The sequence below is a fragment of the Netta rufina genome (genome assembly GCF_964035555.1).
Source record: "Netta rufina genome assembly, chromosome: 1".
Lineage (NCBI taxonomy): Eukaryota > Metazoa > Chordata > Aves > Anseriformes > Anatidae > Netta > Netta rufina.
Window position 1 is genome coordinate 106295633 of NC_140123.1, and position 24461 is coordinate 106320093.

General features: G+C 37.2%; 1 protein-coding gene across 1 annotated transcript in view; it reads right to left on the minus strand.

Moving 5' to 3' along the window:
• The window catches only part of ROBO1 (roundabout guidance receptor 1), a gene marked incomplete at both ends in the record, with an annotated part of 540132 nt that overhangs the window by 364791 nt on the left and 150880 nt on the right, over positions 1-24461 (minus strand). Inside the window, one exon of the mRNA XM_084291939.1 lies at positions 23740-23823. Coding sequence (XP_084148065.1) covers positions 23740-23823 — 84 coding nt within the window. The remainder of the gene's footprint in view (positions 1-23739; positions 23824-24461) is intronic.

Genomic DNA, 24461 nt, shown 5'->3' on the forward strand with positions numbered 1-24461 from the left:
CGATTGTACAAAATAAACACTTTATAGAAAACATTTCATGATTCTTTCCAGAATGCATCTGTTTTCATTAGCTGAAGGTGATAATGGAACTGTGTCAGTTTTCAGGTTTCTTGCAAAAAATCAAATATTTTAGTTCACAAGGATGGGAGCTGCTGTGTGGGATATTTCTGTGGCAGGTGGCAGCCTGTTTTTTTTCAACATGCACCACACATGCATTCATTAAAAAAAAAAAAAAAAAAAAAAAAAAAGAGAGAAAGCACTGAATAAATTCCAATTTGGCATGATTATGTAATGTGTGGCCTTGTGTGCATGGAAACTCTCACCTATTGGCACTTGTAATTTTAGTATCATGTAATTAAATTGATTTTTTTGTCAAGTCAGTTTTAAACTATGTCTTTGAGGTAAAAGGCCAGTACATTAATCCACTGTGGTATTTATTATTTAAATACTAATCAAGAGGTCAATTAATGTTTTCATTGCTTTTGTAAATGAGTAATGGAGTACTGCTCAAAGCTCTTGGGAGAGTCTACTGTTAAATAGGAATCTGATTTCATTCCGCCTTTTCAAATGGCTCTAAACGTATTTATTATGCTGCTCTTACCTTCTAGACATTTTGTATTTCACAAGTGGAGTGTTTCACTTGAATTCTAATCTATGTACGGCACATCTAAAAGCCTAGGCTCCTCAGATACACTAGGATTCTAGTTCCACTCTTCGAATCTGTATCTATTTTGCAGTAATTAGGTTTGATGAATATACAGCTGATTTAATTGTAAGAATGAAAGTCTCTCCATATGCTAGAACAAGGCATGTAAAACTAGGAAGTTTCTATTTGACTTTATATTATCTGCAAAATTGAACAGAAGGAAAATCAAGTTGACAAAGGATGATTAGCCAATTTGCTGAAATTGATTCATGTGTATGGAAAAACAGATTTCAATATATACCTTCCTGAGTTTACTAAGCACCTATTTAAGCTCTGTTTTTCCTGCTTATTACAGATAATGTCATTAATGCATTTTGTGTTAGATTTCCCATCCCTTTGTCCTATGGGAGTCAGACTTGATCAGCTATATCATCATCTAATGAAGCGCTATAAAACTATCACAGAATAACATACTTTTCCACATCATTATCTGTTTTATTATAAACTCAAAAATTCTCCTGACCCCAAAGCCTGCTGTTATCTCAACTAGGAGCAGAGATGCCATATGGCAGCATAAGAAAGGACTGCTTCAAGATATTCAGCCCAGCATAATCTTGCTCATCATCTCTGCTTACTTTTCACTCTATTTCCTTTGATTTCTTGTGTGAAGTGGAAAAATCAGACAGGGAGAGGGACATTGTCTGGGAACATCTTAAATTTATCATGTAAGTTTCTGTGAAGAATATGCGTAACTTTTAAGACATGATAATTTCCCCTTGCTGCTGCACTTGGAAACATGGTTGATTAAATAAATACAATCTTATTTTACTGTTGGCTCTACTACTATACAACCTAGGAAGAGGTTGTACATACATTGCCTAGAACTTTCATTGTTCAAATGCATTTTCCTTATGTGGACTAATTGCATGACAAGTACGGATTTTTCTTTTTAATCTAAACAAAAAACAGTAAGCAAGCAAATTACGTTTAACTACAGCGTCTTAGTGATGAAAAATATATTATTTTTAAATGCCACAGGATACATTTTAGAAGCCATTGTTGACTAAAACAAAAAGAGAAATATATACAAGTACATACCTACACGTCAGAGTTTGGGAAGAATTTTAAGAATTATGGATCCTCAGAATATAAGCTTTACTCCAATGGAGAGGAAATAGGACCCAAGTATGACCATTAATAAAAATAAAAAAAGAAATAAAAAAATAGACAAAACACCAAAGAACAGGGAACATGACTGAACTCTGTACTTACACTAAGAGAAGGCATGAAGAAATTCCTTCATGTACTTTCTGTAAAAGAAGCACTTTTACCTAAGTCAGGTTGCAGACTGTCTGCCTCTTCTTTGACCTTGCTCATCTAGTCTTTATCTCTGATGTATAAAGTGAGAAACAAGGTGCTGAAACATAAATAGGACTATAAGTGAGGATCATATATGTGCATTTGATGCTGGGACCTTCAAAGAGGCTCTAAAAGCAAATCTACCATAGAAATCCAGCATCAAGACAGACATGCACTCAAGGCAATCAAGTAGGTTGTAGGATTTTCTGTCTTCATATAAAGGATGCAGCTTCTTCACTGTGCAACTAACTGACTTTATTTTTGCATCAGACTTTTATATGGAATTGAAGCTTTGAAGTCTAAGTTCCTGTTGTCAGGTTTTATTTCCTTTATTGGCTCTTGCTCCTTCTCAGACTAAGGTAATATAAAAAACAAAATTGACAATTTTTCATTACTAATATATTTTTCATAGTTTTTTGAAGTTCTTATTCAAGGAGTCCTTTTCACAAGAAAATCATGTGATTAGTTCATTTTACAGTAACACCCAAAAACTCAGTCTGAGCCAACTGCAATATGATGCTCTTAAAAGGGCAATTTCTGCTCCAGAGATCTTACAATTTTATATTATTCCTAGCAGTTCTATTTTTGACCATGCTGAGTTGTTAGACAAGATGCAATCTGAAAAATGAGATTAGGAATACAACTACTGCTAATTAGCAGCTGTTAATAACTGGAAAGATGCATGTGGTACCAATACATCAAGACTAACAGCGAGAAGGACTTCCTACATGATGAGAGGTTATTCACAGGGTTGCCCTATTTCCCTAAGTAAGTCTATTGTTGTTGGCACCCATACTGTAGGGACAAAGATCTTATCAGCAGCATGCAGGCACTAAGCCATTCTGACAGATGGTTTCTGTTGTGAGCAGAGCATGTGTGTTGGCTACAATATGTTAGAGTAGTGATGCCTGTTTAGGACAAGTGATGTGTTTGCTTACCTTGACTTTTCACACTGCCATTACTGACTCAGTTCTGAAGTCAATGTATTTTAAAAACCTGTTCATAAAGAGATTTTCAATGTTTCTGGATTTAGCAGAGAGCTTGACCAGTAAGAACAGTCAAGTTCTGTAACAGTAATGACAATCACATCAACACCTTTCATCCTTCAGCTAGAAGAATATTGTGGAATGAGCCAAAATTTTTTGGTAGGCCTGCCAGAGTTTGTAAATATGTCAACAAGGTGAGGAAACTCTACAATAGTCCCTGTGCTTAAATAAAAAGCATATGTGTGGACCATTGAATCTCTAGTGCTTTCAAGTGAGAGAGCTTTCTACATAACTACTGCTGTGCTGTGGTAAAATGGTTTTATTTACTTAAGGTATTTCAGCTAGATGTACTTACTTCACAGTAAGAAACAGTACTTTACAGAAAGCGTTTCTCAAATGACAGCAAACTATCAATTATTATTATGAGATCAATTCCTGACATTTTGTCTGTTTACCTGCTTTGCAGCATGAATTTCACAGAGTAACATAATGCTTCTGGAAATAATATATATATTTAAGTACCTAAAATTGACAATGGGAACAGTTATTTCCCTTAGAATGATGGAAATTTTAGTTTTCTTTCAAATTACGCAGTAATTACACAGTGTCATTGGCAATGAAAAATGCATGACTAGTACAGAACCCAGCATGAAAACAAATGATTTCCTGAACATCCAGATCAATTAAGCCTGTTTTCCCAGGGAGTTGTTTCTTGCCTCCTCTCCCAGCCGCATTGCCACAGTTTGGTGCTGCACCTTATCTCTATGCTTACCACAGCATGTAATGCACTGTCATCAGTTCTTCCATAGTCTTCCTTGCCCATCATAATATTCCATCTCTCTCTCATGTCTTCTATTTACCGTTTTGGAGTCGTTGGCTGGCCAGGAGTCAGCCCATGTTATAGGCAGTCTGCAGCTACGCGTCTGTTGATTTGTCAAGCAGTCAAAGAAGAATAAGACCTGCCTTTTGGAGAACAGATAAGATCTTTCTCCTCTCTGTCAAATTTAGTTGGCATTCAAATGTTCACAGGAGGGCTGCAATCATAGATGTTTTGTTCATTTAGAAATGCAGACAAATAAAGAATGCTTTTGCCCTTCAATATAAAATATTCATACTCTTTTGATCCTACCTCTGAAGCAAGTACTGCATTCACTCCTTTTTTCCTTTGCTACTTAACATATCATGTTAACATTTTATTGACTCCAAAATGTCTGATTATTATGGTTTATGTTCTGTACAGAAGACCCCTCTGGCCCTCTTCCCTCACTTTTCAACAGAGATTTACTAGTAAGGTCTGAAGTGCATAACAATGTTAGGGAAGCCTCATGATTTTCAGTACATCATGCTGCTGAGCATTTATTCCATTTTCATTATTTAACCATGCTTTATGTAAGAACTGTCTGTAGTTTATTAAAATGTAAAGTACCTTTAATAAATATTATCCTTTCATTTTGATTATATTTACTCTCCAAGATGCAATATTTGTAACAGTCATTTAAAATAGGGTTTCCTTTATGACTTTCATGGATATGAAAGGCTCTTTCCTATTCAGTTGGAATTACATGTACCATTAATTCAAGAAAAAATGGAAACAACTATGATTGAATTAAATTGTGAAACACAACCTTCCTATGAACCCTTATAGTTCATTCCTTGTAGAGCTCAGTCTTATTTAATTAGAACCCAAGATGTTGTATTCTAGAGACAGAATGAACAGTTTCTTACTTTGCTTACCTTGCTATGTGACTTGATATTGTATAAAATGCATAGCATCATTAGGTTGCTGGTAGGCTGCTGAAGTCAATAAGGACCTAGGATGTTTCCTGATATTTGTTTCACTTGAGAAACTTATTCTTGCTTTGTATCGATTCATTCTGATGTATGGTAGCAATATCATGAAATTTTCTATTCTCTGCATTTCAAACAATGTTTATTTGAGAAATTTAATAGATCTGTCTTATCACTTTATGTGATTATCTAGGAAAAGCATGCCTCATATTTTTAATATAGACAGATTTTTTTCCATCTACAGTAACAGCTTCAATACTTAAAATGTAAATCCATTAAATCTGACACACAAAGAAACAATACTTGTTTCATCATTGATTTCTGTTTATTTTTACAGTTCATCAATGGAAAATTATTTCTTTAATGCAGTCATCCGCAAAATTCAACATGCTTTAATCCACAACTCCATTTGTTTAGTGTTTTGGACCAATAATTTATGTACCTATCTTGTAACAAAGAGGATGTGTGAAAATGAACTACTTTAAAACCCTATTTGGCTTATATAGAGACTATTTATCTAGGCATTTGTATTTTTCCTTCTATATTTTTATTCTTTTTCCAAACAAAAAAATATTTATTTTAGGAGTGAGAAACCTTATTTAATCTCATGCAAAAATGTTACAGAGTTTATTATATAATTTAAACAGATTGCTGGACAATCAATCCTCTCTGCTCTTAGAGGTTGTACATAACTGGTAGCCACAGAGCAATGAGATGTTCGCTGCTTTAATCGAACAACTAGTTAGTCATATTTACACATCTATCTCAGTGGAATTTCTACTTATTTAAATCCAGCTAGGTCTATTTCCACTATTTTCCCTATAGAATATATTTGAAGAAGGTGGGTGGAATTAGGCAGAGGTCAGATCCACAAGTAGATGAAATTCCAGGCATGGATCCATATAAATCACTACAAGGCTTAATCCTTGCTTTAAGCAGTACTGAATACAGGACTCATAATCAAAAGCAATACCCTCTGAATTGCTGGCCACTGTGAACTGAACCACATCTTCATAAACAATTATGAATTGATTTGTAACTCTATAGGTTAAAATAATCAACATAAATGGGACCATAGCTTTTAGTAACATGTATGCAACATTTTAGTACGGAATAATTCAAGACAGCACTTGGCAAAAATCAACAGGCCCAATCCAAATAAATTTACCAGTGCCAAAGGGGGTCTTTAATAAGGTTTGAATCATGTATAATTACCTTTACCAAAATAATGCTTCATCTATTGGCATTTCAAACAAATAAACATTTCCCAAATATGTTTAAAATTATATCCCAGAATTTAGTGCTCTAGTTTTTCAACTGAAAAATAAAAGAAAGCCTCAAGAATTTTCCTGAGAAATCTTTGCATTCTTTCTTTTAAGTTGTAGCTAATAACACAATCCCTTCAATACTCCACTCACCTGAATACAATGAAAATCTCAAGGGGGTTCATTTAAGAAAATGAATGATACAGAGCTACCACATAAAATTCAGAATATCCTGAATGGGTTATATTTGAAAGAGCTTTTTGATATATATCAGGTGTTACAGTAAAAAGTCTTCAGTGAATTAGAATTTTCCATCATATCACAGAGAGCCATACAATGTAGAACAAAAAGGTATTATGCTTGATTTAGTAGGCATGAGGAATTTCTATCTATAAATCAGAAGGTGACTGAGTACAACGCATATATCAGGTACCTTTGGGGAACATAAAGCTGTGAAATGTAGTTAGAGTATAGTGGTACAGTTAATTTCTACTATTTTAGTAGTATATTCCCAGGCTTTCATTAGATGATCATTCTTTAAGGGAAATTTAATTGTTTCAAACCCCTTCTGATTTATGCTGTACATGGAAGGATACATTGCAAATAAAAAGAACCTCAGAATGACACAAAGTCTGTGCAGGAAGCTACTGCTTACTGCTTGTTTTCTGTACTTTTTTTGTGTGTGTGCATGTGTGTGTGTTTCTGTTTAAATATTGTGTCTAGCTGCTCTGACGTTTCTTTCTTAAGTCACGTAAGGTTGAATTAGATGACGTTGGAAGTTGATATTTCTATTGGACAGAGGTACTTCAAATTAGCAAGATCACATATAGGAAATCATTCTCAGATTATGTAGGTATTAAAGACACCCTGGCCTAATATTTTTTTGCAGCATTAAGTTTTGCTGAAAGACCTATCTACACTCAAAGCACTGAAGGATCAGCTTCAGTGGGCTTATTTTAAAGACCATTTATGTGGTAGATCTATTTGTGGTCTTTAAAACAAAGGCCAATAAAGACTTAACACGTTAATATTTTATGCACCAAACGATACTAATTTAATACACGTTTAATGTTGTTCCATGTATGTTTAAAAATAAATAAATAAATAGAATTCAGTCCTTTCACTTAAAAAACTTGATATTATAAAATCTTATCATCATAGATAATATACTTCAGTCTTTACTCATTTTATTCTCTGAATGTTCTTCAGCAAGGAATTCATTGTTTTAGAAAAGAGTGAGGTTGAGAACACCCTCTGCAAGTTTGCTGATGACACCAAGCTTAGTGGTGTGGTTGACATGCTGGAGGGAAGGGATGACATCCAGAGGGACTGGGACAGTCTTGAGAGGTGGACCTGTGCAAATCTCCTGAAATTCAACAGTGCCAAGTGCAAGGTCCTACACTTAGGTCAGGGCAATCCCAAACCCAAATACAGTCTGGGTGGAGAATGGATTGAGAGCAGCCCTGAAGGGAACGACTTGGGGGTGTTGGTTGATGAAAAACTCAACATAAGCCAGCAATGTGTGCTTGCTGCCCAGAAATCCAACTGCATCCTGCTCTGCATCAAAAGAAGTGTAGCTAGCAGCTCAAAGGAGGTAATTCTCCCCTTCTACTCTGCTCTTGTGAGACCTTAACCCAGTACTGCATTCAGCTCTGGGGCCCCCAGCATAAGAAAAACATGGATCTGAGTGATCCTAGCTGAGGGCCACAAAGATGTTCAGGAGTACCTTCCCTATGAAAACAGGCTGAGAGAGTTGGGGTTGTTCAGCCTAGAGAGAAGACGACTCCAGGGAGACCTTATAGCGGCTTTCCAAAGGGGTGCTACAGGAAAGATGGGGAGACACTCTGTTATTAGGGAGTCTTACCTAGGACAAAGGGTAATGGTTTTAAACTAAAAGAGGGGAGATTTAGATTAGATACAAGGAAGATTTTTTTTTTTAACTCTGAGGGTGGCGAGGCATGGTAACAGGTTGCCCAGAGAAGCTGCAGATGTCCCTTCTCCAAAAGTGTTCAAGGCCAGGTTGGATGGGACTTTGGGCAACCTGGTCTGGTGGGAGGTGTCCCCGCCCATGGCAGGGGCATTGGATCTTTAAGGTCCCTTCCCATCCAAGCTATTCTATGCTTCTACTGTTTTCATTTACTAGTTAATATTAATATGATAGAGGATTAGGCTCTTCTAAAGAAAAAAGCATCAGCTGTGGATTTTTTTTTTCATTAATGCATTGTTTACTGTGCTAATAGCAGCATATTTTAGATAAATCTAATAATCTAATTTCCTTGCCAGATTAAAGAAGAAAATCTGTAAGGAAAAGAAAATAGAGGAAATGGCATACTACTAGATGCATAATAAAAACACCAGAATAAGTTTAATTTCCCCAAAGAAGGTAATCTTTTCTTCTTCTCTGGGAAACTATTTAAATGAGGTCTCATTAGCATCAGTGTTGGTGCTCACAGTGTACTAGGTTTGCTAACCTTTTGATTAAATCCCCAGAGGTCCATGGCCTAGTTGTTCTGTGCTGACCATCTAAAATATGTTCTGATGCATACTGTTGTTAAGAGAGTCCCAGTACCAGTACAATTGGTGAGCCTTAAGCTATTTAGAGATTGAAAATGCAATAAACCATTACTATGAAAACTCATACATTTGGTGCCTCTTTCTCAGATGGGATAAACAATTATAAGTGCAACCCTCAGAGCCTTCAATATACCTTGTAAGACTGCTTTTGATATAACTGTCCTGTAAGTTTGCTTATAAAATATTGAAGTTTATCGGTAAGAGAAATCATGAAGACAAGAATGGGAGCAGAACTGGATGTTATTAATAATGATGCAAAGGAAAGACACAAGAAGTTGTAATTGTCAGTGCTTTTTCAAATGTAATTGCTGTTTTCTGTTGGAGATAGAAGATACTTGTATACTGTTAAAAATATTTGAGTTTTAGTAGGTTTTTCACGTACAGTAGTCTTTTCTAACTGATAAAAAGAAAGTTTGTCTGGGCTTTGTTTTGAGGTGTGTGCACTGAATCTTACAAATAATGTAGGACAAACTGTTCCTGTCCATCAGTCCAATACAAAGGGTAGCATGCTGCTATTACTGGCCTAAGATCCCAGGAAAGAGGTAGTGGTGACTCAGTGGCACTGGGTACTGATTCTGCTTCCAGTAGAGCTGCTTCTGAATTTGGTTTTCAATGAGTACAGCTTAACAAACTGTGGAATGGAAAGGAGAGGGATGAGGGCCGGTGGGGACTTTGGGGTGAGGCCAGAAGCAGCAGGTACCATACAGTCTAATGGCAGGAGAAGCAGGAGGGTAACCAGGGCCTACCAGACCTCCTCCATTCACTTACATTGGAGAAAGGTCCTTGACTGAGACCAAGAATGCAGGGCTAGGACTTAGGTACCTATCTGCAGCGTCTTTGGAGCTCTACCCCAAAATATGGGTTATGTTGTTTCTAAGCTTAGAGACTGTGGTCTGGTGACACAAGTGTATTAGTGGATGCTTAAGGATGAGAAGGAAACAATGCTGGTGGTTTATCAGTTCTTCCCACCTCTTTTGCTCTATACGCATGGGTGCATGTAGAGAAGACCTTTTCTATGAAAGTAGAGCAATATATGTGGTAAGGATATGAAAACTGATTACGTCCCTTCATTCCTTAGGATGAAAGTTGAAGAAAGGCAGTAATTTATCCTATTAGTTAAGAAAAGCTTTAAATGAGAAATCTGCAGTATTGTTTTAAGGAATACATATCAGCGCCTGTAAATCATAAGACTGCATACAATACGTATCATGCCCTGACTTTCAGCAGCTTAAAACCAACTCTCCAGTTGAACTTGCACCTGAATTCCAAAATACAGGAAAAATTCAAACTGTTCCAGTCTATCTTATTTTCATTCCCAGACTCTAATTTTCCTTCCATCCATATTCTTTCCTGCATATTTGTAGTGGTATTAAGAAGCCAGCCTCACTGCAGGAAATACTGATTAAATCATTTATAAGACACCATTTTGCGAGAAAAAGGCAGGCTAATCACTGAGGCACTCCTAACTCCACTGCTGCCTCATTTCAGTAGAAGACAAAAATGGTCAGCGGGTATTTGTTTTGCTTCACCCACTGTCTTCCATGTCACACTTACCTAAAAACACCCCACTTATTGGAAATATTCCATTTTAGTACAAAATATAAGTTCTTTTGCAAGGCAGACTCATTATATGTCAAGTCCCAGATATATATGGATTCTGTGTTCATATGTTGAAATTGGGCAGTTTCAGGAAAAAAAAAAAAAAAAAAAAAAAAAAAGATTCTTTTAATCTCATTTTCTAAAGGAATAAACAAAACCCACCCATTCTCAGATATGGAAAAGCAAATTTTGAGGAAGATGTTTTCTATTTATTTTAAAATACTTTCTTGAAAGATAAATGTCTTCAAACTTCACTTTAACCATGCAGCTAAATGACAAATTTAAAGTCTTCTTTTTGAAGTATTCAAGCATAAAATAGCATTGAAAGTGTGTTCATTACCCTACTGGAAAACACAAACAAGCAAACAAACAAATATAGTTAAGAAATACTCCATACGTTGCAGGACTGCATTCTCCATTATCATTGCAGAAAAAAAATAAATAAGGGAAGTGCTTTTCAAAACATGCAGATACCTTAGGATTCTATGTTGTTCTAATTGGACTCATGCCCTTAACTTAGATTTTAGTCTTTTTTTTTTTTTTTTTAATCTTCCCCTAAATAGTATTTATTGGATCTATTGCATGCTGAAGTAAATGGACTATAGTCAGATGGGCATTGGATCAGCCTTACTATGAACAGATGTGTTATGGCTACAGGGAAATTAATATAGGCAGCAAAAAATTGTAGTGAATCATAATTTCTCACTACATTCAGTTCAAGCTGTGTCTTGAGGGAGGTACAACATTTTCTAACACTACACTACCCTGCCAGCACCACTGTAGAGCCTATCACAGGGACACAGTTTTAGGAAAGCTAACTCAGCCATTTCAAAATGCACCACTTTGATACACTTGTCTGCCTAAATGCAGCCATCCCTCTTTGATAAGGCTGCCAAAATAAATGTGTCGTGATGCTTTTTCTTTATCTCAGTTCAGCTTCTGAACACCAGATTTTAAGAGCATCTGCAGCTACTGAAAGACCTTCACCATAACACAAGGACATTTTCCAACAAGATAAGTAAAAATCACATAAAGATGACACTACATCTGGGTATTACAAAAGAATTAATGATTCGTATTTTAAAACTATAGCTGCATCCATTCTTCAGAGAACTTTTATAGACATATTAATAACGAGATCTCACTACACGTTCTTTCTAGGTATTATATTTACAGTCACATGGGTCTAAAAAATCATTTAGCCTTTCTATTCTGTTTCCCTCTGAGTCCATACTCTCTTTGTATTTGTAGCTGTCCTAGTTTGGATCAATATCCAGTATTTGGGCAAGCATAAAAACACAGAAACAAGCTGGCCTGACACACTTGTGTGTATCTCTGTATGTAAGCATGTAATTAGCTTATATTAAATTTCTATATAAATTAATATAGTTTACAAATTTATATAGTTAAAAAGCTAACACATTTGTAAGGCAAAAGCACATTCCTGTCAACAGGGTTCTACAGCTCTAGATTGTGCTCCTGGAAGGGAGAGCTGACAACTCCAAATCTGTGATGTTTTTTGGTTTCATCTGAAAAGATAAAACCCCTGCATTTTGGAGATTAAGGGCATCTCCATGAGCTCACTATTCCTCACATCTTACTATTTTTTCAAGGTACGTTTTTGGTCAAGAAGAAACATTTACCTTCAGGTAGGTTAAAATCAGCAAAGCTTTATGATTATTGTTATTTTTTAATTTATTTTTAGTTTTAAGTTTTACATTACAGAATGATTGGGGTATGAGAGGACCTCTGGAGGTCATCTGGTCCAGCCTCCCCTGCTCCAGTAGGACCATGTCCAGACAGCTTTTAAAGATCTCCAAGGAGGGAGGCTCCACAACCTCTCTTGGCAGCTTGTGCCAGTGCTTCATCACTCCCACAGGAAAGTGTTTCAGTGACAGTCAGAAGGAACCTCCTATATTCCAGTTTGTGCACACTGTCTCTTAGCAACTGGGCACCATTGAAAAGATCTTGGATCCTTGCACTTCACCTCAGATATATTTATGTACATTGATACCCTGTGCTATTACAAACTAATGTAAACTTTTAACTCAATATTGTCTATTCTTAATCAGCTAAAAAATAGCCCTGTGCTGATGTACTGAGTGAAGCTTAAATTATGGCTGCCCTGGTGTTAGCAATGTGTTACAAGTAATCTTGTTTGCAAAGAAAAATGCACAACTCCTTTACATAAACGAACATTTTCTCTGAAAGTTCTTCCCCTCAAGATAAAACTTTCCCTTTCAGCTGATTATACTCTTTATCTGTCTTATGTAATCTTAACAAGATCTTGAATTTTAAAGAATTTCCATGAGGGTCTGTCTGGAATCAAAATAATTTGATTATGGAATATTTCAATTTTTTTTTTCCTCCAAATCTTCAATACGTTTTTGCAAAGCCTTCAAAATGTGAAAAACAACCAACCAACTAACCAATGAACAAACCCCTCCACATTCTATAACACAGGCCACATCAGGTCTATGTTATATCAGCTTTATTTTAAAATGATTTTTTTTTTATTTTCAGTGAGGGTGACTTTTATTTCTCATTGCACACTTATAGTTTTAATTATGTTTTGCCTATAATTTTATTAATCAATTTTTAATAATCTCTAAGAAATCATGAAAATAGTGTGTTTGCATTTACATACAAAAATCCAGTTATCCCACGGGTGATAATGTGTTGACAACAACTGAAAATCATGTTAACAACTTGTGTGCATATTGTGTGCAATGGTAACATTATTCCCATAAGTTCCTACAAAATGTCTTCTGAATAATTTTTCTTCCTATTTTATCCATTTCATAATTATCCAGAAGATATTTCTATACTTAAATGACTATGATTTTGGAGGAAAAAATACCCCCAAAACCATTTTCAGCCTCCCAGTGTGAGCTTGCTGTCATGGTACGTTAAAAAATGGTCCTTAAACTATATAATATCTAAACACTGCACAGTAATTTTGTGGTTCCCTACCCACCCCCACCCCCTTTTTTTTTCCAGAGAAACAGGCATCTTCCTCCCTCACCAAACTTTTATGCAAAATATGCAGTTTGCAGTTTTATAAAAAAATCTGAAACACTAACACTTTGTAACAACTTCATCAGTAAATTCGTGATACCTTCACCTTCCTTTTCCTTGTGCTTCCTGTCAAAGTTTATCATTTCTATTGATGTGAAGAGTCCATTTGTTTTAAGCAATAAATAAATAAATAAATAATTTAAATATGATATAATGAAAGACCTCATTACACATCAGGATACAAGTAAAAAAAATATTCCTGAAAATAAATTATACTTTGCTATCCAAATGTTTAAATCTACTGAAAAGCAACTGGGTTTCCCTTGAACAACTAGGACAACTCCTAACAGAAAAAAAAACAAGTCTTTCATTTAGCTTTGTAGTGATCCAGAAACAAGACAGACAGACTTATTCTGTTAAACATCAGAGAGAAATAATTAAAGAAAATGGTTTTTCAGTGGGCTTTGGGTAGGTAAATTATGAATGCTTGAGTGGGATATTTACTCCATTCCAAGTTCAGCTGAACTCCAACCCTTCCTTTCCTGTTGAGTATTTAAAAACGCATTGTGAAATTAGGAAAAAGTGGGGAGGGGGAGCAGGAGGCTGAAGCAGCTGGAGTTTATTACCTTACAAGAACCATCTGATAGGAATAAGAGGAAGAGCCTGAGAACAGGCAGAGAACCTAGACAAAAAAGATAGTGTAGATATGGGAGAGTTTACTTCAAAAGATGCGTACTGTGAAAAGAAAAAGAAAAAAAAAAAAAAAAAAAAAGAAGACTAAGACGTGGGATTCTGCCTACAATTATGAGTGCAAAATACTTCAGGATTTTTCTGCAATAAAGAAAGTAGTAGTGAGTTTTAGTAGTAATTTTTCACTGCCTTTTAGGAAGTATAAGACAGAAACACAATAAATAATGTATTGTCCAGTAAATTGTACATTGCACCACAGAAAAACATCTCCTTTCTTATACAAGGGTCACTGAAAATCAATATGATTCCTTCTGAAAAGCTCTCTACAATGTTTTAACACCTGTAGGTGATGGTTCAACTTGTTATGGCTTATGGATAAGTGATGTACAAGAACATCATGTACATCATGTACAAACAAAAAGTGCTGAAATAAATAATGTCTGGTAGTACTTCCAGAAGGATCTGATGGAATTAAACTCTGGATCTTCTGACAGATGTTGGTTTTTATTTTCTTATTCTCTGTTGATGTATGAAGCTTCAATTCTGAGACAAGAGTTCCAATTACAGATACTGCTAAAAGGACAGATCAGTTCTGATGGGAAATCCTAACCTGATATATTCTCTTGCTTTTAGACTTCCATGTATGGGGTTCAACACTGTCTCCAATAATATTCCTGTCTCCAAGCTGGGACATTATGGCCTAGATGGAAAAACAACTAGATGGGTAAAAACTTGATGAATCATCAGTTCAGAAGTTAATGGCTAATGGACTGCAGCCCCTCTGGAGGACAGTAACAAGCCGAGGACTGACAGGTCTGTTCCAGGACCTGCCCTGCTTCAGGTCTTTATTAATGATCTGGAAGAGGTGAAGGAGGGCATGCTCGTTATGTTTTCAAGTTAAACCAAACTAGGGGAACCAGTCCCTCTGCCCAACAACAGGGCTACCACCTGCAAAGTGGCAGACTGGCCCAACAGGAACCTTATGAAATTCCACAAGGACAAATACAAAGTTCTGCCCTGGTAAGGAAAGAAGAACCCCCTGCCTAGGCCCAGGTTGAGGGCTGCCAGGCTGCAGTGCAGCCCTACCAGAAAGGCCTGGGGCTCTGGGCCTTCTGCAAGCTGAGCTGACCCTAGAGCCTGCCCTGGCAACAGAGACAGGCAGCAGTGTCCTCAGCTGCGCAAATACACAGGTGGTAGATCAAGGGAAGGAATTATCCCTCTGCACTCATCGGGAGTATTGCATCCAGTCTAGGGCTCCCCAGTAGAGCAAAGACATCGACAAACTGGGGTGAGTTCAGCAGAGGGTCACCAGGATGATCAGGGCTGGAAGACTTGCCCTGTGAGGAGAGGCTGAGGGACCAGAACTTGTTCAGCCTGCGGAAGACAGCTGTGGGGGGAACCTAACAGCTACCTGCCAGTACTGACAGGGATGGAGACGGAGAAAGGCTCTGCAGTACATGGCAGGGTGAGAGACAGCAGGCAAAAGTCAAAACAAGAGAGGCTTGTGCTGGATATAAGAAGACACAATTTCCCCATAAAGACAGGCAGGCAGTGGTGTGGGTTGCTCAGAGAAGATGTGCAGGCTTCATCCTTGGAAGTTTTCAACACCAACTGAATAAAGCACTGAGCAGGCTGGCCTGACCTTACAGCTGACACTGCTTGAGCAGGAGGTTAATTACTATGAAAAATGACCAACAATGCTTTTCATAATTTTCCTATTCCTCTAATACTCGAGACAGTTTAGCATCATTATAGATACAAAAAAAAAAAAAGGAAAAAAACAGTTGTCAAAATGTTGTCATCTCTACACTGCATTTCATGCTATGCATTTAATGAGACCATGTGAACTACCAACTTCCTATTTCTTTAAATAAAACAAATAGCCTGTGTAAAACAAAAGATTAACTTGTATAACACTCCCTGATGAGAACACAAGAGATTTCTCCTTTTACCCTTATCTTGTGGTAATTCATACTCTTTTGACCTACTGGCAGAAATCTACACTTCTGACCATCTTCACAAATTGCTTTACATATTCAGTTCACTGAACTGAAAGCAGTTTGCTCTGTCTTTACCCTTGCTAGGAGACCCTCAGCAGAAAGCCTCTCATCAGCTCCAGGGGTTCCTGTCTGCGACAGTCCTTATGGAAGAGAGAAAGTATAATGTACTGAGAATGTATTTTGTTTTTATTTTATCTCATAATTAAATAGGAACACACAAACATGAGACTAGCTCATCCTAGGGAATAACTCTAGTGTACATACCCTAACATAGCCTATCACAAATTTCAATCTTTGCAAAAAGGATTTCAAATTCCTGTTTGAAAACTGTTTTAGAATCTACACCTGTAGAACACTCTACATTTGTACCTTAAATTAACTGTTCCATTTTATGCCTGATTATTCTTTTGTCAGGTAAGTAGTAACATATGAGTAAAAGCTAAGAATCATCCATTATATGAGCACATGTTCTGAGCACACTGTGAAGACGGGCTACTTACCAACAACTAGATTTCTTCAAGTTGTACTGTCAACATGCTCTGTAGTTAAAATATTGTTTCTATGTTTTCCCTAAGAACATAAGGCTAGCAACAAATGCCAGTCCTTACTGAATTCCTCTTTTATCAAGGTCTCTCTAAAAATGAGCTTCCTATTCCCTAATTATTTTAATAGCCCTTTCCTGTCTCTTCTCTAGTTCAAATTCATCTTCCTGAGGTATCTCAGTTATACAAGGGGCAATACTGCTTCTAACATCATAAATAGACAAATTTTCCACACAATGTCCTTTTCGTTTGATTTCTTTTTCCCTTGTGTTGTTATTTTAAATCGGTCTGATAGCTACTGGAAAACTGATTGAGAACCACTGCACTTTGCCATTTAACTTTTAATCAAAGGTCTTCCTTGAAGTATAACATAATAACCAGAGGAGGAGATTTTCTACAAACTCTTAATGAAAACTGGCAAGATTTATGTAAGTGGGAGTATCTGTGCTCCAATATTGCTACTACATGTTTTAATTGACATTGCTATAATTGTGAGGCGATTCTATTGATTGGTGTTATATTTACATCAGTACTTTAATACATATTAAGAAACTAAACACTAAACTGAACTAAATATCTGTGTCAGAAGAATTTATGCAGAGAAGCATAGAACTGAAAAGACCTTGTTCACAGTTTAGATTGACATGGTGAACAGAGAGATTGCTGATAGACAAGAGCAGGGGATTTTTTTTTCTCTTTTCTCTCTCTCTCTCTCTTTTTTTTTTTTTTTTTTTAATAAGAATAACAGTAACCATCTGTTCCTGGATTTAGACTGCAGATGTACTCTAAAAAGTAACTTTTTAAAATTGGTACCATGGGGCTCTGTGTTCATTCCCTCAGTGACTGGGGAGCACACTTGCTCAGATGGAGTTTTAAAAAAGGGGAAGTCTATGAAAAATGTCCTAAATGCTAGCTATCCCAAGATGTAAAAGTCAAGCAGAATTCTTCTGTGTATTACCTGTAGCAATAAGGACTCTGTAACTGCAATTAAATAAAAAATGTTGTCGTTGTCTACTGATTTATTCAGCTGTTAGCACTGTAAAAACAATGCACGCGTGACAAGTGTTTGTTTTTTCTCTTCAGGTTGTTGGACCTCATGAACTCAGTGCAATTTGAGACATGCTAACAGTGTACTTGGAATACTTGTGTGTACAAAATAAGATCTTGTTTCTATACGTTGTTACCTATCTGCTCCACTTGTGAAATATGGTTTTATGCACTCTTCTCTTCAATCCAACATTCTGCAACATATTTACCACCTCTTTGCACCCCATTATCAAAACTCATCTTTTGTTCCATGTGTGTTTTTGTTTTTTTTTTTTCCCCCTACGATTGCTCATCCTTTCCAGCCAATCCTTAAACTAAAGATGATAATTTATTATGAATGTCAAATCAATTAGCAACTATTTCTTTATAGCATTCGTATTTATTTTCCTGTTGCAGTCCACAGCTTTTTCACTTCTTCTCTCTTCCTCTCAGACACAGATTTACTACCTCTATTAATCTGATAGAAATGTCAAAAACACCCTTCATTTCTAACAGGAAAAGTATTATTCTATATTTCCACTTCTGATATTGAAAAAGCTTTAGAAGTATTCTGTTGAATGTGTTTTTAAAACTACCACTTTTCAAAACAAGTACACTTAAATAAATAAAATGATAACCTGTGTAAAATTACTGGAATAGAATCAGAAATACCTCAAAAATGGCTATGCAATTAAGAGAGATCTCCACTTTGCTTCTTGAAATGTTCACCCAATGACATCTTTCCATTTAACACGGTACAAGTAGTAATACACTATGAACAACTCTCTTGATCACACAACAACATAGCAGTAAAGAAAAAAGGTAATGTAGGAAAAAGGATGGGATCCCTTCTTATACAAAAGAATGGAGATACAATGATTTTGTGACTAAAATCAGGGGAAAAAAAGTAAAGGCTAACTTTGGGTCACATATGGGAACTACAGGATTTCTTAGTATACTGGAAGAGGCTTTTGAGAAAACTGAATTTTAAAAAGTTTATTATTTGGAAAGATTCCTTTCCAAGGAATGGCCAAGAAGCCATGCATCTACTTAATGAGGAGTGGTGATCCTTGTCTGCAAATGTTTGAGTATATAGTGTTAATTTAACAAGTCATCATTCTGGTCTCTGTAACACAAGCAATACTCTGTGATCTGTTTAATGATCCCCAATATTTATGTCACAGCTGATTTAACAGGAAATGTGGTACTTCCTGGAATATAATGCATACACACTTCAATAACACAGTACAATGCAATCTTAGAGATTGCTTTGCAGCCATTGATTATATGGAAAACTACTGAGGCTCATACTTGATGTTAAATGCCCTGGTGCTGTTTTGTGGATGAAAAAAGAAGCCCAAAAATTGAGCAGTTACTTAACCGATCAGGCTGGCAAAACATGTGAACTCTGATGTGGAAATATTGATTATTTTACTATTTTCTTGAAAATCTGCTCTTACAGAAGCATTAATCAACTATTAAATAGAAAAATACATTTGATAGTTTTAAGTCAAGGCTGCTTTATCCTATGTTCTTATTGAGGTTTCCTCACTCCCTGCTGCAGGGTTGTGGCTCTCAAAGCTTCTCAGGCATATGGGGACATCATTCAGCATGTCATCTGTTCTTTTTGACCACAAGCTCTTCTCATGGAAATCATGATGTTATTTCACACCCTTCCTTCTATGAACCTCCTTCCAAACTCTCCATCTCCTTCCCATATGGAATTTATCTTCTATCTTAGTTGGACGATTTTCTATGTATCCCCTCTGATATTCAGTGGGAAGTCTCTTAGATCTTTTTCTTTGATTCCCTTCTTTTTCTGTTTGTTTCTGTACATACCTCCAGGATTCTAATGACAAAAATAACGATGGGTAACTTGAAGATTTTTTTCTAATCTAAATACAACAACTGTCCAAACAATAGGCTTTGTCTAACATCTCTGCAACCTTAGCTTGACAAAGAACTGAACCCTTACTTCCATCCCTCTGCCTTCCCTGTTCATTAATAAAGATGTCATTATATACTCTGATGCTCAGTCCTACCACCTAGTTCTCCTTTCAGCATCTAGATCCAAACTCATGGAGCAGGTAGGATTAATTACCCTCATCTTTAAATATCTACATTTTTGCTAGTCACCTAACGTTCCCTTAAAGTCTTTATAGAGAAGCATGTATGATTACAAAGCACTCCATAAAACTGCTTCAGGTGTCCTTCCTTACTGTAAATTAAATACAAGACAATGTATTTAAAACATATGCTTTCATGCTGTGATCTGGCCTGCTCTTTAAGCACATAGTTAAAATAGTCATTCAGATTTTTATTATTATCTTAACTATGCAATTATTTTCCATGTTGACCTTGACAGAGGAGAATTGGTCTGTTGTGAAGATGCAGACAAGGTTGTCTTCCTGACTCAATTCTTTCAACTCACATATTTACAGTTTTTTGGTGTTTTGTTGTTGTTGTTGTTGTTTTTAACCATAAAACTTTTGCTGAATCAATCCAGGTATATCTACCATCTACATTATGCTATATAGGTGGTCAAACCAGCTTTTAAATATTTTTTATTCTTAACATTTCTCTCGTACCAAATATGCAGTAGAAAATTTTCATATAAGCTCCTTAGGTCTAATATTAGTGCCTTGCATATGAAATAAGCCTCAATGACTGAGTGGGTGCAGTTACACCTCCTCCTTTCTAATTTTTTTCACCCCCTTTTTACTTATATTATAAATACTTTCCAACACTGATCATCTTTAATATATACGTGTATATAGCCACTCCATTTGGGTCTAATTATGATTATCATTATAATAAAACACTGATGATATATAAAAAGTGTAACAATATATTGGATACCACAATACTGATTAGCAGGAAAAACAAACAAACAAACAAACAAACAAAAAACTAAAGCTGAGTCCTGTAACATACTAAGAATCATGGAAAGTCAAATACAAACTCATCACTTTCCCCCAATGACTGCCTTGAAATTTATCAACAACTTAAATCTTTACTTGAATTAGCTTGGGTTAGTCATTCCTCTCTCCTCATTTAAAGTGATGTTCTTCCTACTTGTTGTGTGGTTACTTCTCAAAGCAAGTATTCAGATCCAGAGTGGAGACACTAGAACCCAGTGGGACAGACAAAATATTTCTCCTAATTTAAAGTGGTTTCAGGAGAACATACTGAAACACTTTGTAGATGTCATGTATATCCACTTAAGAACAGTATGAAACAGATGCATATATTCATCCTGAAAAGCATGTATGGAAAGAAAAATATGTAGAAAAACTGAACTCTAAAACCTGCCACATGAACAAATGTTTTCCTTCTTTGCCTCATAGCTAAACTTATGTGGAACTGGAAGGGAGAAGCACCCTATAGGTATATCGTTACTCTTAACATGCATAAAAAAATATATACCTGCTGTATGACACCATTCATACATACTGTATGACACCATCAGCTTATGTTTGTTTTGTGTACATTTAGCCACCTGAAAATAAATATGGAATTAAAAATAAATGGATGCACTTTTTCTGATAATGGGTCTACACATCCTGCACTTAATCTGAATGATTTTAGGAATGTCAGAGAATTTTCAGTAAAAACCTCTCTAACAGTTTTCCCCTCAGAGAATGCAATTCTAATAGGCAAGAGAGAACAACAACAACAACAAATCAATAATATTTCTGTAAAATCCAGGAATTTCATATTGCTACATAAACTGGACCCACCCATGAATTGGGGGTGGGGGGTGGGGGTAGGAAGCAATTTCACCTATAAGATTGCATTACAGTTAATGCTATTTTTATAAATCCTTACTGATTGCTATAGAAACCTGTCGGATTAGTTTTAATAAATACCCCAGGGCTTTTCCACATAAGCCGGGGCATACACACACAGTGCTACTGATTATTATTACATAGGGGAGGAAAAACAATGGATCATTAAATCTTTAAACATGAAAAACTTAGTTTTTCCTTCATTCAGTCTTCATTCAAATAAAGGCACAAAAACTCCAATGACACAAACATAGCTGTCCTCTCACTTTTCCTTTTTGTTCAGCTTGTGTTTACTTCTAACTCAATTCTGACTTTTATGCTTTCTTGGAAAACACCTATTAAAACACAGTCTCTGAGTTAACATCCTGAGAGCCTCCAGAGAACAACCAGACTGGGGTTTGAGTTTTAAAGTCCTCCCTTGTGACCCCTATTAGTCTCTTGGAGGCAGGTTCGGTGATGGCAATCCCCTGCAAAGGCTGACCTTGGATGTCATACCCAGGTGCATGTTGGAATGGGAGAATGCTTCTCCTTTAGAAGGGTCCGTGCTCTGTTCAGGAAACCCTCACATGCCCCCACTGCCTTAAACACTGCCTTATACATCTTATAACATTCCTTTTGTGTGGGGGGACCAGGCAGCACTTGCACCGCCGCCCAATGTCCATCACCCACCTGGGCATGCTTGCAGTGGCAGGTCCTGTGCTGAGGAAGGGAGAAAGCCTCCAGCCCCTCTCAGAAAGGCACTGGTGGGGTATTAAATCCCATTCCTGCTACTCCTGTCAACAGGGCACTCATGAGGGAGCTCACTCTCTCAGGTCCATGGGCTGTGAGGCCAGGGCAGTCACCCGTAACCATCCTGTGTGGAGGGTGCTGCAGGGCTGCAGCCATCCCCAGGCCAGAGGACTCCCCTATGTAAAACTGGAGGACTTGATTAACACTAAGGCAGGCTCATGGTCTCAAACATGGCTGGTTAAACACAGGACCCAAGGATTACAGTTCCCAGCCTTGTTTTCTGAAGAAAAAACAATAAAAATCTAACAGCGAGTTAAAAGAAGATGTCTCTAACCTATATTAATTTTCATTTTCTGAGTAGAATGCGTCCCTGTATATCAGGAAGGTGTGATGTTCCAAACTCAGGAAAAGGGGGGTACATGTAGAAAAAAATTCAGAAGGTAGAAAAGTCCAAGTAATTCACATGCGTCATGGTTCCTGCTATGTTTTTCTAAGAAGGCATTAGTTTTCTTGATTGAGAGAAGATTTGCAGTGCTTTGCTTTCTTGCCCTTTTACTAGAAAAGTATTTTAAACTGGAATACAATTATGTGTCAAGGTTTCAGACCACATGCAGGGATGATTGCAAGGGGTAGATCATGAAAGCTATAATCATGTAAGTGGTCTATAACAGACAAAGTTTTATGAATGGATAAGAAATTACTCCCTCTCTTTTACATCTTCCTATTCTCTTCTTGTATAATGTAAGACTCTCCTATTTATGCATATTTGACTAAAACATTTTTGTTAATCACTTGGCTATACACAGTTTTATACACTGTGAGAGGAGTCGTTGCACTAGTAATCCACCGATAAAGTATTTACAGAATGTTTTTCAGTTAAATATCCAACAGATTCCTTCCTTCTTCATTCCCTTCTTTCCCTTTCCAGAAGTTGCTCCTACTAAAAGACTTAACACTTACCTTCATAATCTAAGAGTTATTTAGGTCTAGAGCCTGCCACTACTCTGGAGCACGCGTCTTTCAAGAAAACTCTGTGCTCAGCAGTTCTGTAGCTGAGCCCAGGTTGTGGTCAGCAGCACAGCTCCTGGAGCTGGGTGTCACTTCACTGTGCAGAGGAGCTGCAGATTTGTGTCCCTGAAAGATCCCTGCAGCACCACACCACAGGAGGCTGCTTATCCGTGGCTCTTATTTGGCCTAGAGACACATTTCTCTGTTTTATGCAAAACAGAAGTCAGTGAAACAGATTCTTCTCCGAGCACATTTTAATTTCATTTGGACTTCTTTTCCCTGCTGCAATATATTTCACTTCAGCTTACAACAGAAATTAAGTAGTGCAGGCAGTGTGTGCGTGCGTGTTAAGAGAACCTTATGGAGAAATCCCTGCTTTTGGTGTTTGGAAAAATTGTTCTGAGATGATAGATTGCCTTGTGCACTAATATACACAGTCTGAAGGAAAATAATGAGTGCATTGTTTCAACAATAGAAAAAGACTTTAAACACTTAAATAACTGAAATGTACTATAACAAACAATAAAAGACAGTCATCTTGATTAGTTAAAAAGCACAATAATTCCCAACAGTTCTAATAACATTGAACTTCTAGGGTGATGGTGAAAGAAAGCCAGGTAGCAACGATGGTTAAAAAATTATGTACAGGTGGTAATAGCAGATGAAGGTGGAAAGTGTCAGAAGTAGAAAGTCAGGAATATTTTGGAAATTTGCACTCTACCTGTGTAGCCCAGCGAATTGTCACCATTATCAGAGGTGGGGAGTGGTGTCCCGCTGTCGTTTCCCCTCTCTAGGTCGTCGGAGTCTGTCGGAAACAACACCAGAGCTGCTGATGGGGTCACAGGAGTAACAGGAGTTGCCATTTCGATCAAAACACGTCCAGATACAATTAAATCCACACATGACAGCAAGAGCCACAGTGCCAGCACACGGTATGCTTCGTCCTTCCCCTGCCTGCATGGCGCTGCCCAGTGAAAGGCGGCTGAGAGCATGGCCCTGGGTCTCCAAATGCTGCCCGCTGTCCCCCTCTGCCCTGTCCAGCTCTCCTCCCGCACCTCAGCTCCCACTTTGCCGCCTGAGCCGTGCGGTGGCCACCCAGCCCACCAGCCCGTGCAGGCTGTGGTGAGCATATGGGGACAGGGAGGCAGGGGAGCTGAATGCTAGCATTGCTAATTTTCCACCTTATTGTTAATCAAAGCTATTGACTGTGATCACTCGCCATCATCGCTTCATCTCCTGGCAATTACGGACCCAGGGGACTTCACCTCTTAGCAGAGAGGGGATGACGGGGAGGGGGGACTGTGCCTTGGCAAGCAAGGGGGGCTGCTCTACCTCTCCTGGAGGATGGGGCAGGAGAGAGGGGCAGGGCTCCTCTGTGAAAGGGCAACAGTTATGCAGCATAGGAAGTGGGATGCATTTTCTGAGCTGAAAGATGCTTGCAGG